The sequence below is a fragment of the Acinonyx jubatus genome, chromosome B4, assembly GCF_027475565.1.
Source record: "Acinonyx jubatus isolate Ajub_Pintada_27869175 chromosome B4, VMU_Ajub_asm_v1.0, whole genome shotgun sequence".
Classification (NCBI taxonomy): domain Eukaryota; kingdom Metazoa; phylum Chordata; class Mammalia; order Carnivora; family Felidae; genus Acinonyx; species Acinonyx jubatus.
Genome location: NC_069387.1, coordinates 77,230,713 through 77,243,835, shown reverse-complemented (window position 1 = coordinate 77,243,835; position 13,123 = coordinate 77,230,713). Strand labels below are relative to the sequence as shown.

Sequence of the window (13,123 nt, the reverse complement as noted above, 5' to 3'; positions counted from 1 at the left end):
CATATACCATGAAGTGACGTAAAGTCCCAACTCTCCCTTTCCTTGAGGCTGAGCCACCCAATATGCCCACCGTCTGGCTGGCTGGCCCCTTTCATCACCCCCATAAACGAGGAAAGGGGACACCAGCACTGCCCACTGGCTCCCTCCCTTTGCTCTCTGCTACCCTAATTATCCACCTTGGTACTTAGCTGCTGCCAACAGCCCAAGCTTATAAACCTGTTAATGGTGGTTTGGGCTTTGACCCTGCCCAGCCCTCCATCTCCCACCAAATAAAAGGGCAGAAGCTGGGCTGACCTGGTAACTCGCATCACCCGCTCTCCGGGCCAGCCACCTCTCTGCCTCTGTCCCGCCATGTCGTGCCGCTCCTTCCAGCAGGGCTCCAGGTGTGGCAGCCGGAGCTTCAGCTCGTGCTCAGCTGTCCTTCCCCGGATGGTCACCCACTACGCAGTGAGCCAGGGGCCGTGCCGGCCCGGGGGTGGGGGGGGCCTCCGTGCCCTGGGCTGCCTGGGCTCCCGGAGTCTGTGCAACGTGGGCTTCGGGAGGCCCCGGGTCGCCTCCAGGTGTGGCCTGCCTGGCTTCGGCTACCGCACAGGGGCCGCCTGTGGGCCCTCAGCCTGCATCGCCCCCGTCACCATCAACGAGAGCCTGCTGGTCCCGCTCGAGCTGGAGATCGACCCGGCCGTGCAGAGGGTGAAGAGGGATGAGAAGGAGCAGATCAAGTGCCTGAATAGCCGCTTTGCATCCTTCATCAACAAGGTAATAGTCAGGCCCCACACTCTGGGGCTGTGGGATGCAGAGAGCACCTTGTGTCGGGTCCAGGCAGGCAGGGACAGACCGGTGATGGAGAAGCCACAGTTGATTGATTGGCTCTCCTGAACTGTATGACCGCTAATCGTTGAAAGCTGCTTACATCAGGCTCAGCACTAGACATCTCTGCCTGCTCGCTCGTTCTTTTTTCACGATGTCATTTCTCTCTCAATATTATCTGGTAACATCACCAAGGCTGCCTGAGGTCAGACTACAAGAGGAACTTCCAAACAATGACAGATACTGAAAAGAAAAACCAAGGAGGTAGATGAGGCTTTAACAATAGAGCCACCTTCTGGGGCACGTGGGTGGCCCAGTCGGTTAGCCATCTGACTTCCCCTTAGGGCATGATCTCCCAGTTCATGGGTTCAAGCCCCATCCTGGGCTCTGTGCTGACAGCTCCGAGCCTGGAGCCTGCTTTGGATTCTGTGTCTCACTCTCTTTCTGTCCCTCCCCTGCTCACACTCTGTGTGTGTCTCTCTCTCTCACACACTCTCTCTTAAAAATAAATAAACATAAAATTTACGAAAAATACAAGAGAGCTGTCCTCTGAGTGCCTGAGCTGGCACGAGACCCTTGGGCCTGGATTTACCACCAGCAAAGGCCCAGGGTGAGGAGAAGACAGAGAAGTCAGAGCTGGGAACACAGGGAGCTAGCTGTCACCAAAGCCTTGTCTCTTTCGTCCTCAAAGCCACAGCTCTAGAAGACTACAGGGAATAATGGTGTGCTGCCTTTGAAAGGCACTGAACTGACCAAGTGGAAGTTCATGCAGCTGCCTCCGTACCTGTCCGCATACCCAGGGAGGCTCTCGGGATGAAGATACATGCCAGGGGCTGAGCCAGCGTTTCTGCTGACCCCAACGTGTAGGGCAAAGAATCCTGGGTCAGCAGTCGGAAGGCCAGGGCCCTGGTGTCGGCCCTACTCCCGCCTGACCCCGAGGCCCCGTGCAAACCTCTCACTTCCCAGCCTCAGGGCCCTTGCTGCCCAGCAGGGAAGGGGGCCGTGATGGTGGAGAATCAAAGGTGGTAATACACATAAAAGTGCTCCAAAAAGAAACTTATTTCACTAAATGGGAACTGTTACACTTACAGTTTTATCTTTAAAGCTCCTTAGGTTCTGGGCTCTGAGCTTCAGCAACATCACTCTACCTTCTGTAGGTCCGGTGACCAGAAGTAGGGCAACATTTCTTCCTCTGCAGGTTTCTTTTGAGGATTGGATGTCGTGTGCCCTCTGCCAATGGCTAATGGGGTGGCAGTGATCAGCTCACCCAGCTCCTACTAATCTTGGTTTCCAAGCCACCGAAAGGGAGAAGCTGGGCCAGCAGACCTCCCCATTGCTGTGACAGGGACAATTTTTGGATGCAGCCACGCAGGGTGCAGCAGAGTCGGGGAAAAGAGCTTAGAGCCCTAGAACTAAGCCTTTACTCTGACCTCCCTGAGTGCCCCTGGGCTGTGACCAAAGAAAGCCTGAACTCCGAAGCATAATGTCACCAGCTGACATTAGTAGGAAGATTTCTGAAGTGCTTCCCATATACAATACCAAGCAGGAAGCTTAGGGCCAGGATGTCTCGGCCAAGGTTACCAGACTAGTGGGAGATAGGCAGGCAGGGCTGGAAGGGGAACCTGTCCCAGGCCTCTTGGGACAGTAGCCCTCCCATGACAATATGCAACCCCTGGGTGGAAGGTGGGGGGAGGGTCCCATAAGCTCCCCGAGGCAGGGGAGAGATGGAGATATGCTGCGGTGCCAGTCTACACGGAGAGCCTCATCTGAAAATGTTAGCACACTGGCAGCAGTGTGTTGGGAGTAAGAGCACACGCTGATCCCACCGCCCGTCCACCCCACCACCACCGCTTACTCTCTCCTGGCCGTGGTCCCCAGGCTCCCTGCTCTCCAGTGACAGCCTGTTCTTGGCTACAGGTGCGATTCCTGGAGCAGAAGAACAAGCTGCTGGAGACCAAGTGGAACTTCATGCAGCAACAGAGGTGCTGCCAGAGCAACATAGAGCCCATCTTCGAGAACTACATCAGCGCCCTGCGGAGGCAGCTGGACTTTGTGGCGGGGGACCGGGCCAGGCTAGAGTCAGAGCTCGGCAGCCTGCAGGACGCGCTGGAAAGCTACAAGAAAAAGTGAGTATGGCCCACTTTCGCCCTGCCGGGGGACCTGGAGCAAGCTACATAAACCACCTGGGCCTCAGTTTCCCCATCTACAAGATGAGAAGCCTAAAGCTTAGTTGATTAGGTGGAGGAACAGTGCAGTGGATAAGACAGGCAGGGCATTTAGACACGGCAGAAGCTCTGAAATGGTGTTTGCCTTCACCACCCTTCCCGCCACCTTCCCTCAGTTAGGCCCTCCTCACGTCTCTGTGATACAAGCTCTTTCTCCTGCCTTCTTCCCGCGTTTCGGGGCTCTGTTCTACCACTCGTCCTGCCTTATCTTCCATCAGTCCCCGTTCAGATCCGGAACTACTTCTTATTCCCCGAACAGGCCCCCAAACCCTCTTCCCTCCAAACTTTTCCTCCCGCTGTCCCTTCCCCCTGATAGGCCCCTCTCGGCATCTCTTCGGACCACATCCAAGCTAATGCAGCCCACAGTTCCTCTCGCTCCCCGACGCTCAGCTCCCCGGACTTCCTGCCCAGAGCTGGAAGCCACCACCCGTCGGGGCTCCACGTCCCCAGTTCTTGTGGTCAAGGTTATGTAGACCTGCTACACTTGCCCTCCCTGAGGGCAGCTCCTGGCCTGACTCACAGGAGAAGGCAGCTGAGAAGGGTTTGCAGGCTACTAGGTCCAATGCCCGCAAGAGGCTTGAGGCCCAGATAAACTGCCTCACGGGTCCTAGGTGGGTCTATCCAGGTCTAGGGTCCCACGGGACCACATGTTGGGCGGGGGGGGTGGTTTGAGAGAGACACATTTCCATAGACAAGAGGCGGTGAAAATACGCTCAGAGCAATGGTTCCTAAGGGATGTGGATCAGTGGAACGGAGCCACATGGGGGACGCTTGTGCTACAAGTGTCAGTCATATGCTTACTTGGTGCCAGACACTGTGCTGAGCTGGCTCCTTCCCTCACGATACCCCAGTCCGGCACAGACCCCCATGCACCCCCACCCACAGCAACAACAGGGTACAGGGCAGAAAGAGAGAGGAATACCCAGAGAGTGAGAGAGCAGGCAGGGCCCAGGGAAGCTTCCCGGAGAAGGTGCCATTTGCTTGGGGCTTTGATGAAGTTTCATTCCAGTTGGGTCTTCCAAAAGGGGAGTCCAAAGTAGACCCTAGGGAAGAAGAAGGGACAGGAGCAGGTGACAGGAGGGCCAGAGTGTGCCAAGTGACACAGGACAACTCAAGCAGACTGTGACAGGTGGGACATGGCAAGGCCAGCCCTCTCAGCAGGAGCAGTGCCTTTCTCGGTGGGTAAGACACAAGATGGTCAGGAGACATGGTTTGCATCACAGGATGAAGACTTTGGATTGGGAAGGTGGGGAAGCATAGGAGGAGTTAAATGGTGTTAACTCACAGCAGCTCTATGAAGCCGCACAAGTGTTCCTCTCTTGCTGTACATGATGAATGCGAGGCACCAAGAGGCCAAGTCCCTTACCCCAAATCACATGACTAGCACCTGACTGAGCTGGGGCTCACACCCAGGCAGCAGGCTCCAGCTTCCGGTGGCCCTGCTAAGGCCGAGCTCTGCCACCAAAAGGAAGGATGGGCGTCAGGAAGCAACGTGAAGCTTTTAATGGATCAGTGTCGCTCATCAGACTGAGTCATTCCAGCCAGACTGAACCTAACCTTGATTCCACTGCCCAGGGGGGCACTGAGTGGGCGAGGAGCTCCCTGGGAGCCTAGAGGAAAAGGTCAGGCTGTCTCTCCAGCTCTGGTAAGTGGGTCATTGCTACCTCTGCAAGTGAGCTGCAGGTAGAGGCAAGGCTCCGAACTCTCCTGGAGGGGAGGGGCCCCGGGTCGGCTGCGATTTCAGTGACTGTAACCAACCCTCAGAACAACTCAGAGAGGACAGCTGAACCAGCAGCAGACAGCCTACTCTGCACCACCTTCCCAGAGGAAACAACTCTGGGACGAAGTGGGCTTCCTTAGCAGCAAGATAGAATGCAGGTAGTCTTAAGAAGGACTTCCCAGAAGATGACTGATCATAGGAACAGCCTACTGGGGAGCAGGGAAGGAAGTAAACATGCAAAGTGGCTAAAAAGAGGCTATGATGACAACCATCTGTCCTGAGTGGCTGGAAGAGCCAGAGGTGTCCAGTGATGGGGACTGGACCTGGTGGTTCCTTAGGGGATTAAGCCAGTGAGAGGCAGATCTGTCCCAAAGTCCCCCTCCCTCAGGCTGGATGCCCAGGCGGCTTCCAAACGGCCCCAAGACAGACTAAAACATTTCTTCCTGCTCACCCGCCAGGTACGAAGAGGAGCTCTCCTTGCGGCCTTGTGCTGAGAACGAGTTTGTCGCCTTGAAGAAGGTGAGGGAGGGTGGCACAGGGAGAGAGAAGGCCCCCGGAGCTGGCCCAGCCGGCCTTGCCACACTCGGCCCCTGACCGTGTCCAAACATGCCTGCAGCCCACCCACCCACCCCCAACAGGGTCTCTCATCCCTCAGCCCCCGGGGGCCATCCCCATTGACCCTGGGAAAGAGGAAGGCCAGCCCCCACCCACTTCTTACAGAAGGGCAGCGATTGACCTGGCCTCCACCTCCCAACTCATGGGGGTCCAACCCGGTTAAGGGTTGTGTCTACACCTGCCCAAGAAGCTGGAGATATGGCGAATGCCAAATCAAATGCAAAACAAGAACTCTGCCTCTAACCACAAAAGATAAAAACAATAGCAATGGTTTTTCAGACAGATGCCTAGGTACTTTATGGCCCATGCCCTGCACGGTGGGCTTTGAGAAGCTGCATTCAGGGCTCCTTCAAAATGCACTCCCTCAAATCCTTCACCCTCAGGGTGCCGGGCCCAGGCATGGGGTCCTGGGACTGGGGCCCCTCCCCCTATCCTTGGCTCTGTCACCTTTTCACTTCCACGTGGGTCCACACATGGATCCCACACTGCCACCAGCTTGCCTGGGAGGTGGCCCAGTCGGTGGAGGGGGTGGCCTTCGCATGTTCCCCCGGCCCCAGGTTATGGCTGTCACTGCTCTGGCCGCAGGACGTGGACACAGCCTTCCTGATAAAGGCTGATCTGGAGACCAACGTGGAGGCTCTGCTCCAGGAGATCGACTTCCTGAAAGGCCTGTATGAGGAGGTACCCACAGCCCCGTTGCCCGCAGGTGCTCAGTCAGGGCCAGTTCCGTGGGCAGGACAGAGTAGGGGAGCTCCAGCAGGGACGGCCCCGGGCTAGCTGACTCCAAAGTAAGATGGGGAGACATCAAGCAGACAGCTTGTGAGACCCCCAGAAGACACAGGGCCCAGACCTTGGCTCTTGGGTCTACGTAACTAGAAGGGGGACAAGGAACAGGTCGGTGATAGAAGGCTTGGGACAGCCTTTCAAAGGGCTGTGCAAATCTGCTATGGGAGGATCAGAGTTGCTTCCACCTCTCCCCCGCCCCCACCTTTATCCTCAAAACGCTCACACACTCCCATCTGGGGCCCCCACCCCCAGGAGATCTACCTGCTGCAGTCTCAGATCTCAGAGACCTCCGTCACCGTGAAGATGGACAACAGCCGGGAGCTGGATGTGGATGGCATCGTGGCCGAGATCAAGGCCCAGTATGACGACATCGCCAGCCGCAGCAAAGCCGAAGCCGAGGCCTGGTACCAGAGCCGGGTGAGGCCCGGGCAGGGCGAGGCCGGGGGGTGGGGCTGGGGGACCCCAGACCCCCTCTCCCCCAGGAAATGAGTGAGGAGATAATGAAGGCAGAGGGAACCCCATAAACCCAGTTCCTGTTGTTCCTGCCAGGCCCCAGGCCAGGGCCCTGCAGAGCGTGTGGGAGGGGACCCCACAGACAGCCCAGGCCTGTCATCAGGGTGTCAGCGCACCCCAGCTTTACCCACCCACGGACCTACTGCAATGTTCCTCTAAGCAGCATTCAAGAAATGCTAATTGGCAATGACTGCAAAGAGGGGCTGTGGGCACTAATGGCAGGGCAGGAGCCGTCATTAAGGCGGCCCCAGACTTAGGGAATTAGGGGCTGGCTGGGAGGGAAGGGGATGCCCCCAAGGGCAACTTGACTTCACAAATATTTTCATGTCTGTCTCACCTGCCCTGTCTGAGAAAGGCACCACGCACTCATTCACTCATTTATTCATCCAGTAACTTCATTGCCACGCACTGTTCTAGATGCTGGATTCCAGCAGAAAACAGAATAGACAGCAATCCCTGCCTTCGTGTCACATTCATCCCAGAGGCAGGGGCGGGGTGGCAGGTGCAGACAAGAAATGAGGTGAATAAGTACAGTGGATGTACGTTAGATGGTGACGTGTGCCATGGCGTTACTGAGGCATGTGGCACCAGGATGATGCTAAGAGTCACACCATCCCTGTCCTCAAAGAGGTTACAGAAATAGACCATCCACAGGTGACACGGGGACTCTATGTTGCCATCAGGGACACAAGCTCCTTCTAGCTTTTTATGCTGCCACCCTTAACATGGCTTTAATCCTCACGGTTGCCTCATGTCCCAAGAAGGCTGCCATAGTGCTAACTTCACATGTTCATTCCAAGGAGGAAAAAGCACACAGGGCAAAAGAAGCATGCTGAATGAGTCATCTCCCACTTTAAACAGCTTTCCTGGAAGTATTACCCATAGAATTCATTATGAAAGGGCCAAGAAATATTCTCTTATCTGGGCTCACTGCCACCCCAAACAAAAGGAGAGTTCTGCTTGAAGAAGAGGAGAGTGGATATTTTTTAGACAGCTGCGGGCTTTGTCACAACAGCCAAACAACAAAAGAGCCAAAGGAGAGTGATATGTGCTTACCACTTGTTTTGCCTTCTCTATGCAAAATGCTCCCATCCATTATGTGCAGAAAATCTAAAGTTGGCTGCTTTTTTAATCTATAGGTGTAGTCGATAAGACATTATTCAGAAATTGAATTCAGAGTTGCATAGGTTTAAAAGAAAATGTTAAGCCAAAGTAGGAAGTAATATTGCATTTCGTCTTCAATTGTTTTGAAGGAGAATAGACAAAGGTACTCACCCTGGTGGTCTGTCCTCACTCCCAGATGTGTTAGGCATCCCAGGCTGAGCACAGAAACCCCTTCTCAGGTCCAGAGGGAAATCTAATAGGGAAGGAGCCCTCAGCAGACCCCCGGGGCGGGGGGAAGATGAGCCACAGAACAGCTAAAGAGAGAAAAGGAGAGCTTGGAGAAGCCTTTAATAAGGCTGAAGGTCCAGGGCTGGGGAAGGAAATAAGGAGAAGCCCAGAAAAGGGCCAGAAATGGAAAAAGGAATGGGGGAGAGAGCAAACATAAGAATCCAGAGAGCCCTGAGCTAGGAAACCACTGGAGAGACTCAGGACAGTGAGAAGGGGGGCTGCGAGGCGCTACAGGGTGGGCGTTGTGGCGTTCTGACCTCCCCGGTCCCGGCAGTATGAGGAGCTGCGGCTGACAGCGGGGACCCACTGTGACAATCTCCGCAACCGTAAGAACGAGATCCTGGAAATGAACAAGCTGATCCAGCGGCTTCAGCAAGAAACTGAGACCGTGAAAGCCCAGGTGAGGCCAGAAAGATCTTGTTTCGAGAACCCCGTTAGAGGCTGCCCTGCCGGTTGGTCGGTGGGGGGGTGGGTCCGCTCTCCCTGGGAGCATCTCAAAGAGGCCATGAACTTGTGCTGCCCTCGCTTAAGAAGGAACAAGCCCTTTCCACGAAAGCTGACCGACAGCAGGAACAGCCTCGGGAAACAGCGAGATCCCAGCATAGGCTAGGCAGCCTTCGGTCACAGATGAAACAGCAAGGGTGCTTCACTAGATGGGGGCTTAGAAAAGATGCTCGCCATGGCCCCTCCCTACCCAAAGGCTCCAGTCCTAGGATCCTACAATTCATGACTCCCAGGAGTCCATACACGTGGCCCCACTCCATTCTCCTAGGCTGGTGAAGACCAGCCAGACACTCCAAATCTGTTAGCCTCTAAGAATTCGCTTGGATCTCCTTGAGGTGTTATAGATGGAACTGGCCCCAGTTCTCTGGAGTTCAGCTGTCACAATCCTAAGACGAAACGCACAGCAGCTGTGAATCTGGCACATCACCATGACTGAGAAGGAAACCTCCCTCCTCCTCCTGTGTGTCCCTTTTACTGTCACATTACTCCCACATGCATGAAGTTGCTCTCACAGCCACCCCAGCTGGTGCCCAACAGTTCCATTCAAATCTGACACTACCTACCTGGAGAGAGGGTCAGATCCCACAGGGTTAGGGCTCAGTCCCACACAACTGCCCTTGTTTCAGATGCCGATCGTGAGTCCCACAGAACTCAAGAAAACAGCTTGCTTATGTTTAGCAGTTGGTATAAAAGGATATGATAAAGAATACAGATGAACATCCAGAGGGAAGAGACACACAAGGCAAGGGAGGGAGGTGGGAAGGATCCAGAGCTTCCGTGCCCCTCTCTGGGCACGTGATGCTCCCTATACCTCCTCATGTACACCAACCTGGAAGCTGCGTGAACCCCATACTTCGGGGACTTTTATGGAAGCCTCCTCTCGTAAGCGTGATCCATTATTAACTGCATTTCCAGCCCCTCTCCCTTCTCCAGTGAAGGCAGGGGGGACTGGGGCTGGAAATTCTAAGCTTCTAATCATGGCTTGGTCTTTCTGGTGACCAACCCCCTATCTAGGAGCCATCCAGGACCCACCCAGAGTCACCTCATTAGAACAAAAGACATTGCTCTCATCCAGGAATTCCAAGGGACTCGGGAATTCTGTGTCAGAACCAAGGGTCAAAGACCAAGTATTAGAACAAAAGATGTTCCTGATGCTCTTATCACGTGGGAAATTGCGAGGATTTAGGAGTTTTGCACCAGGAACTGGGGCAGAGACCAATATACATATGTTTTATTATCTCACAATGGCCATGTTCTCCCTGTCCTTCTGAGAGTCAGCCTCAGGCTCCAGGGGCCCCCAGTAATGCCTTTCTGTGCCCGTTCCCCCAGCGCTGCAAGCTGGAGGCCGCGGTGACCCAGGCAGAGCAGCAGGGCGAGGCGGCCCTCAGTGACGCCAAGTGCAAGCTGGCAGGGCTGGAGGAGGCCTTGCAGAAGGCCAAGCAGGATATGGCCTGCCTGCTCAAGGAGTACCAGGAGGTGATGAACTCCAAGCTGGGCCTGGACATCGAGATCGCCACCTACAGGCGGCTGCTGGAGGGCGAGGAGCACAGGTTAGTCAAGGCGAAGCACCGAGGACGACGTGTTCCCCTGCCCTCTGGTCGCTGGGGCTACGATTGCGCGTCCTGCTAGTCAGGGAACATCCGAGACAGTGCATAATCCACAGGCCCTTCTCCTTAACATAGTCCACGGTGGGGGCAGGAGAGGGGTGCCCCACATTCATTGACTATGTTCTCTGTGATGCAGTAACCTTGTGCCTTCTTCTTTCCACTCCAGGCTGTGTGAAGGCATTGGGCCGGTGAATATCTGTGAGTAGACCAGCACTCCCGTGGGGCTCTGGGGTTGTGGGGGCTGATCAACCCAACAAGGACAGACCACTGTCCTGCCCAGACTTCAGCGTGCCTCCCCCACCCCCAAGGAAGGGCTCTGTCTGCCAGGAGCTCCTGGGCGGATGGAGAAGCTCTACTTCAGGACTGTCCAAGTCTTCGGGAGTCAGAAGTAGGAGCTGACATGCAGCAGGGCCTCAGTGCTTTGGGGCCCAGACGCTGCCAGGAACCATCATGACAAGGAGACGCCTCTATGGAGGAAATAGTTCTGAAGCAGGCTCAGACAAGTAGAAACTGACAGCATGAAGTGGAGGCCAAGGCTTTGGGAAACAAGGAGAGGCAGAAGGGGGGCAGAAGGGGAAGAGGCAGAAGGCTAAGCACTTTTTATGGCTAGAGTGGGAAGTCGGTGGCTGGCACAGGGGTGTCCTTATTGGTGAGTGGCAGCAGGTGGGGGGCATGGCCTGGTCTAGGGCAACGCCCTTCCAGCCTCCCAGTGCAGGACCCTGAGCATCCCTCTCTGTTCCCACAGCCGTGAGCAGCTCCAAAGGCGCAGTCCTCTACGAGCCGTGTGTGGTCAACACACCCGTGCTGAGGACCGAATACTGCCCGGGGGGCACCAGTGTCCTCAAGAGCAGCGGGGGCTGCAGCGTCGTGGGCACTGGTGAACTCTACATCCCCTGCGAGTCCCAGGGGCTACTGGGCTGTGTGAGCGGGAGGAGTTCTGGCATGAAGCTGGGGGCTGGGTGCGGCTCCTCCCGCCACAAGTGTTAGCATTGCCCCAGAAGCTGGAAGCCCAGCGACAGGGCGCTAGCCCCCAGCCTGGATGTTGTCCACCGATCAGCTGAAGACAAGGATATTCCTAAACCCCTTCCTGTATTGACCACACGTTTCCCTCCTGTTTTCACACTGGGAGCCGCCCCTCGGGTATCTTTAAGAGTCACCTTTCACTTGGCTATGTGCAGACCCTGAGCGAGGCCTTGGGGGTGGACACATTAAAGTTCTGCTTTGTGGACTATCCCCTGGAAGATTCCCTACAAAGCCAGTCTCCCACCCCCTACCCCTGGAAGTTCCCCACCTCCCTTACCTCTGGCTCTCACGCACTTAAGAAAAGAGAACTTCTTTTAACCCCCAGCTAACACATGCACTATCGCAATTATCAAAAAGAGGCACCACCAAATCTCCCATTCTGAATTCCAAAGCCAAGTGCCAGCATTTCAGGATCACTCCAGACCTGTCAACGGTTCTCTCTGGTACACAGAATCAAGAGGGGGTTCTTTAGGGCAGTAGATTTACCTGCCCGTGTGTGCTAAACTCACACTATGAAAATACATTTTTTCCTGAACTGCGTCGGCAGCTGATGGGCGGGGAAATGTCTAGAACAAGGGCAAGGGAACAAGGAATACTTACTAGACAGAGAGAGTCAAGACCTCTTGACTTGACAAGAGTCAAGGACAAGCCCTTCCCCCACCTTCTGTATATAGCCCTCCCCTCCCCACCCCATCTACCTCCAGTCCTGCTCCTTCTCCCCTTAGGTCCTCTTGCTTTGGGTCTGTTATAAATGTGTTTTCCTGGCTACGGTGATGTGGGGCTGCCCAGAAACTTGGAGGCTTTGGCTCAGGGGCTGTCACAAGGGGTTGTGCTGACCCCCTCTCCCCAGAGGTCCCTAGTGCTGCATCGGGCAGTAGCGTCACCCATCTAGGGAGCCACCACCTCTGCCATGAGCCTCTGGGTTTGTCTGTTCCCAATAAATGGACTGTTCACAGGTGGCGAGAATCAGGATTTTTCCCCTTGCCTTGTGGGTACGAGAAGGCTGAAGGGGAACCAATGAGCGGCCTTTGGGGTCTGGGTGCTGGGAGGCTTGGGAGTGGAAACCAAGGCTATTATACAAACGGAAAAGCTACCTATGAATAATTTGCGAGTAGCCTGTGGAATAAAGGTGGATCCACACAAATCACATTTAAAACCGGCATATCCCACCCCTATAGACTGTGAGTCACTTGCCTTGTTGAAAACCATGGCCTTATGCACATAGGCTTCCTCACCACATGGTCACCTGCACACCTCCTAGAGAAAGCCTGTGGGCCCCCTATCATAGCTACACTCAGTGGCCTCCAAGCCTTGGGCTCTGTGCCCCGCCCCATCCTGGACCAGTCTCTGTGCAGATCAAGTGATGGCCTGGGGACAGCAGTGCGGATGGGCAGTAACCCACCCAGTGGGGAAGACCCCCTAGTCTCCTCTCCCTCCTAGGGAGCCCTAAGACCTGCAGCTGAGGCTTGGTGGTAGCATTTCCACCCTCTGTGGGGCCCCCAAACCCTTCCTGCTGCCTCACTCATGTCCTGTAACAATCCCCTCACCACAATCCCCTCTCCTGAGTGTTAGGGAGCAGCTCCCTTTTCCCCACAGCCCCATGCAGAGCATCTATTCTGTGCCAACCCCTGCATTAGAAGCTGGTGATACAGAGGTGACTAAGACACTCTCTTAACCCTGGAGGGACTCTTGACCTCACCGAGGAGTCATAGATAATGAGAGACAGCGAGCATGGAAACAACAAGAAAAGACAACTAATGATCATGCCCAGAAAGGGGGTCAAGAGAGATGCTCACAGAGAAGATTGTAAGGATAGAGCCTGGGTGAAAGCGTAGGGCAGCATATTCAAGAGAACCCATTCATTCACTTTTTCATTCCTTCAATACACACTTAGGAATCACCTGCTAGGGGTCAGGCCACCCAGGGGTGCT

The 13,123-nt window shown here is 55.1% G+C and overlaps 1 protein-coding gene across 1 annotated transcript; it reads left to right on the top strand.

The window, feature by feature from the left end:
* The first annotated feature begins 293 nt into the window (after positions 1–293).
* On the top strand, positions 294–12,156 carry KRT82 (keratin 82). Its single transcript, XM_027036224.2, has 9 exons — positions 294–756; positions 2,725–2,933; positions 5,211–5,271; positions 5,953–6,048; positions 6,406–6,570; positions 8,333–8,458; positions 9,892–10,112; positions 10,336–10,367; positions 10,915–12,156. Exons 1-9 carry the CDS (start codon positions 352–354, stop codon positions 11,154–11,156), a joined length of 1,557 nt encoding a protein of 518 aa, XP_026892025.1. The 5' UTR covers positions 294–351; the 3' UTR covers positions 11,157–12,156.
* The last annotated feature ends 967 nt before the right edge of the window (positions 12,157–13,123 follow it).

What these genes read in the sequence shown, in the direction of transcription:
- KRT82 (XM_027036224.2), top strand. Translation starts at nt 352, where the DNA reads ATGTCGTGCCGCTCCTTCCAGCAGGGCTCCAGGTGTGGCAGCCGGAGC. An exon ending in AGGCCTGGTACCAGAGCCGG is followed by an intron (nt 6,571 to 8,332) that starts GTGAGGCCCGGG and finishes CGGTCCCGGCAG; the next exon opens with TATGAGGAGCTGCGGCTGAC. An exon ending in CTGGAGGGCGAGGAGCACAG is followed by an intron (nt 10,113 to 10,335) that starts GTTAGTCAAGGC and finishes TTTCCACTCCAG; the next exon opens with GCTGTGTGAAGGCATTGGGC.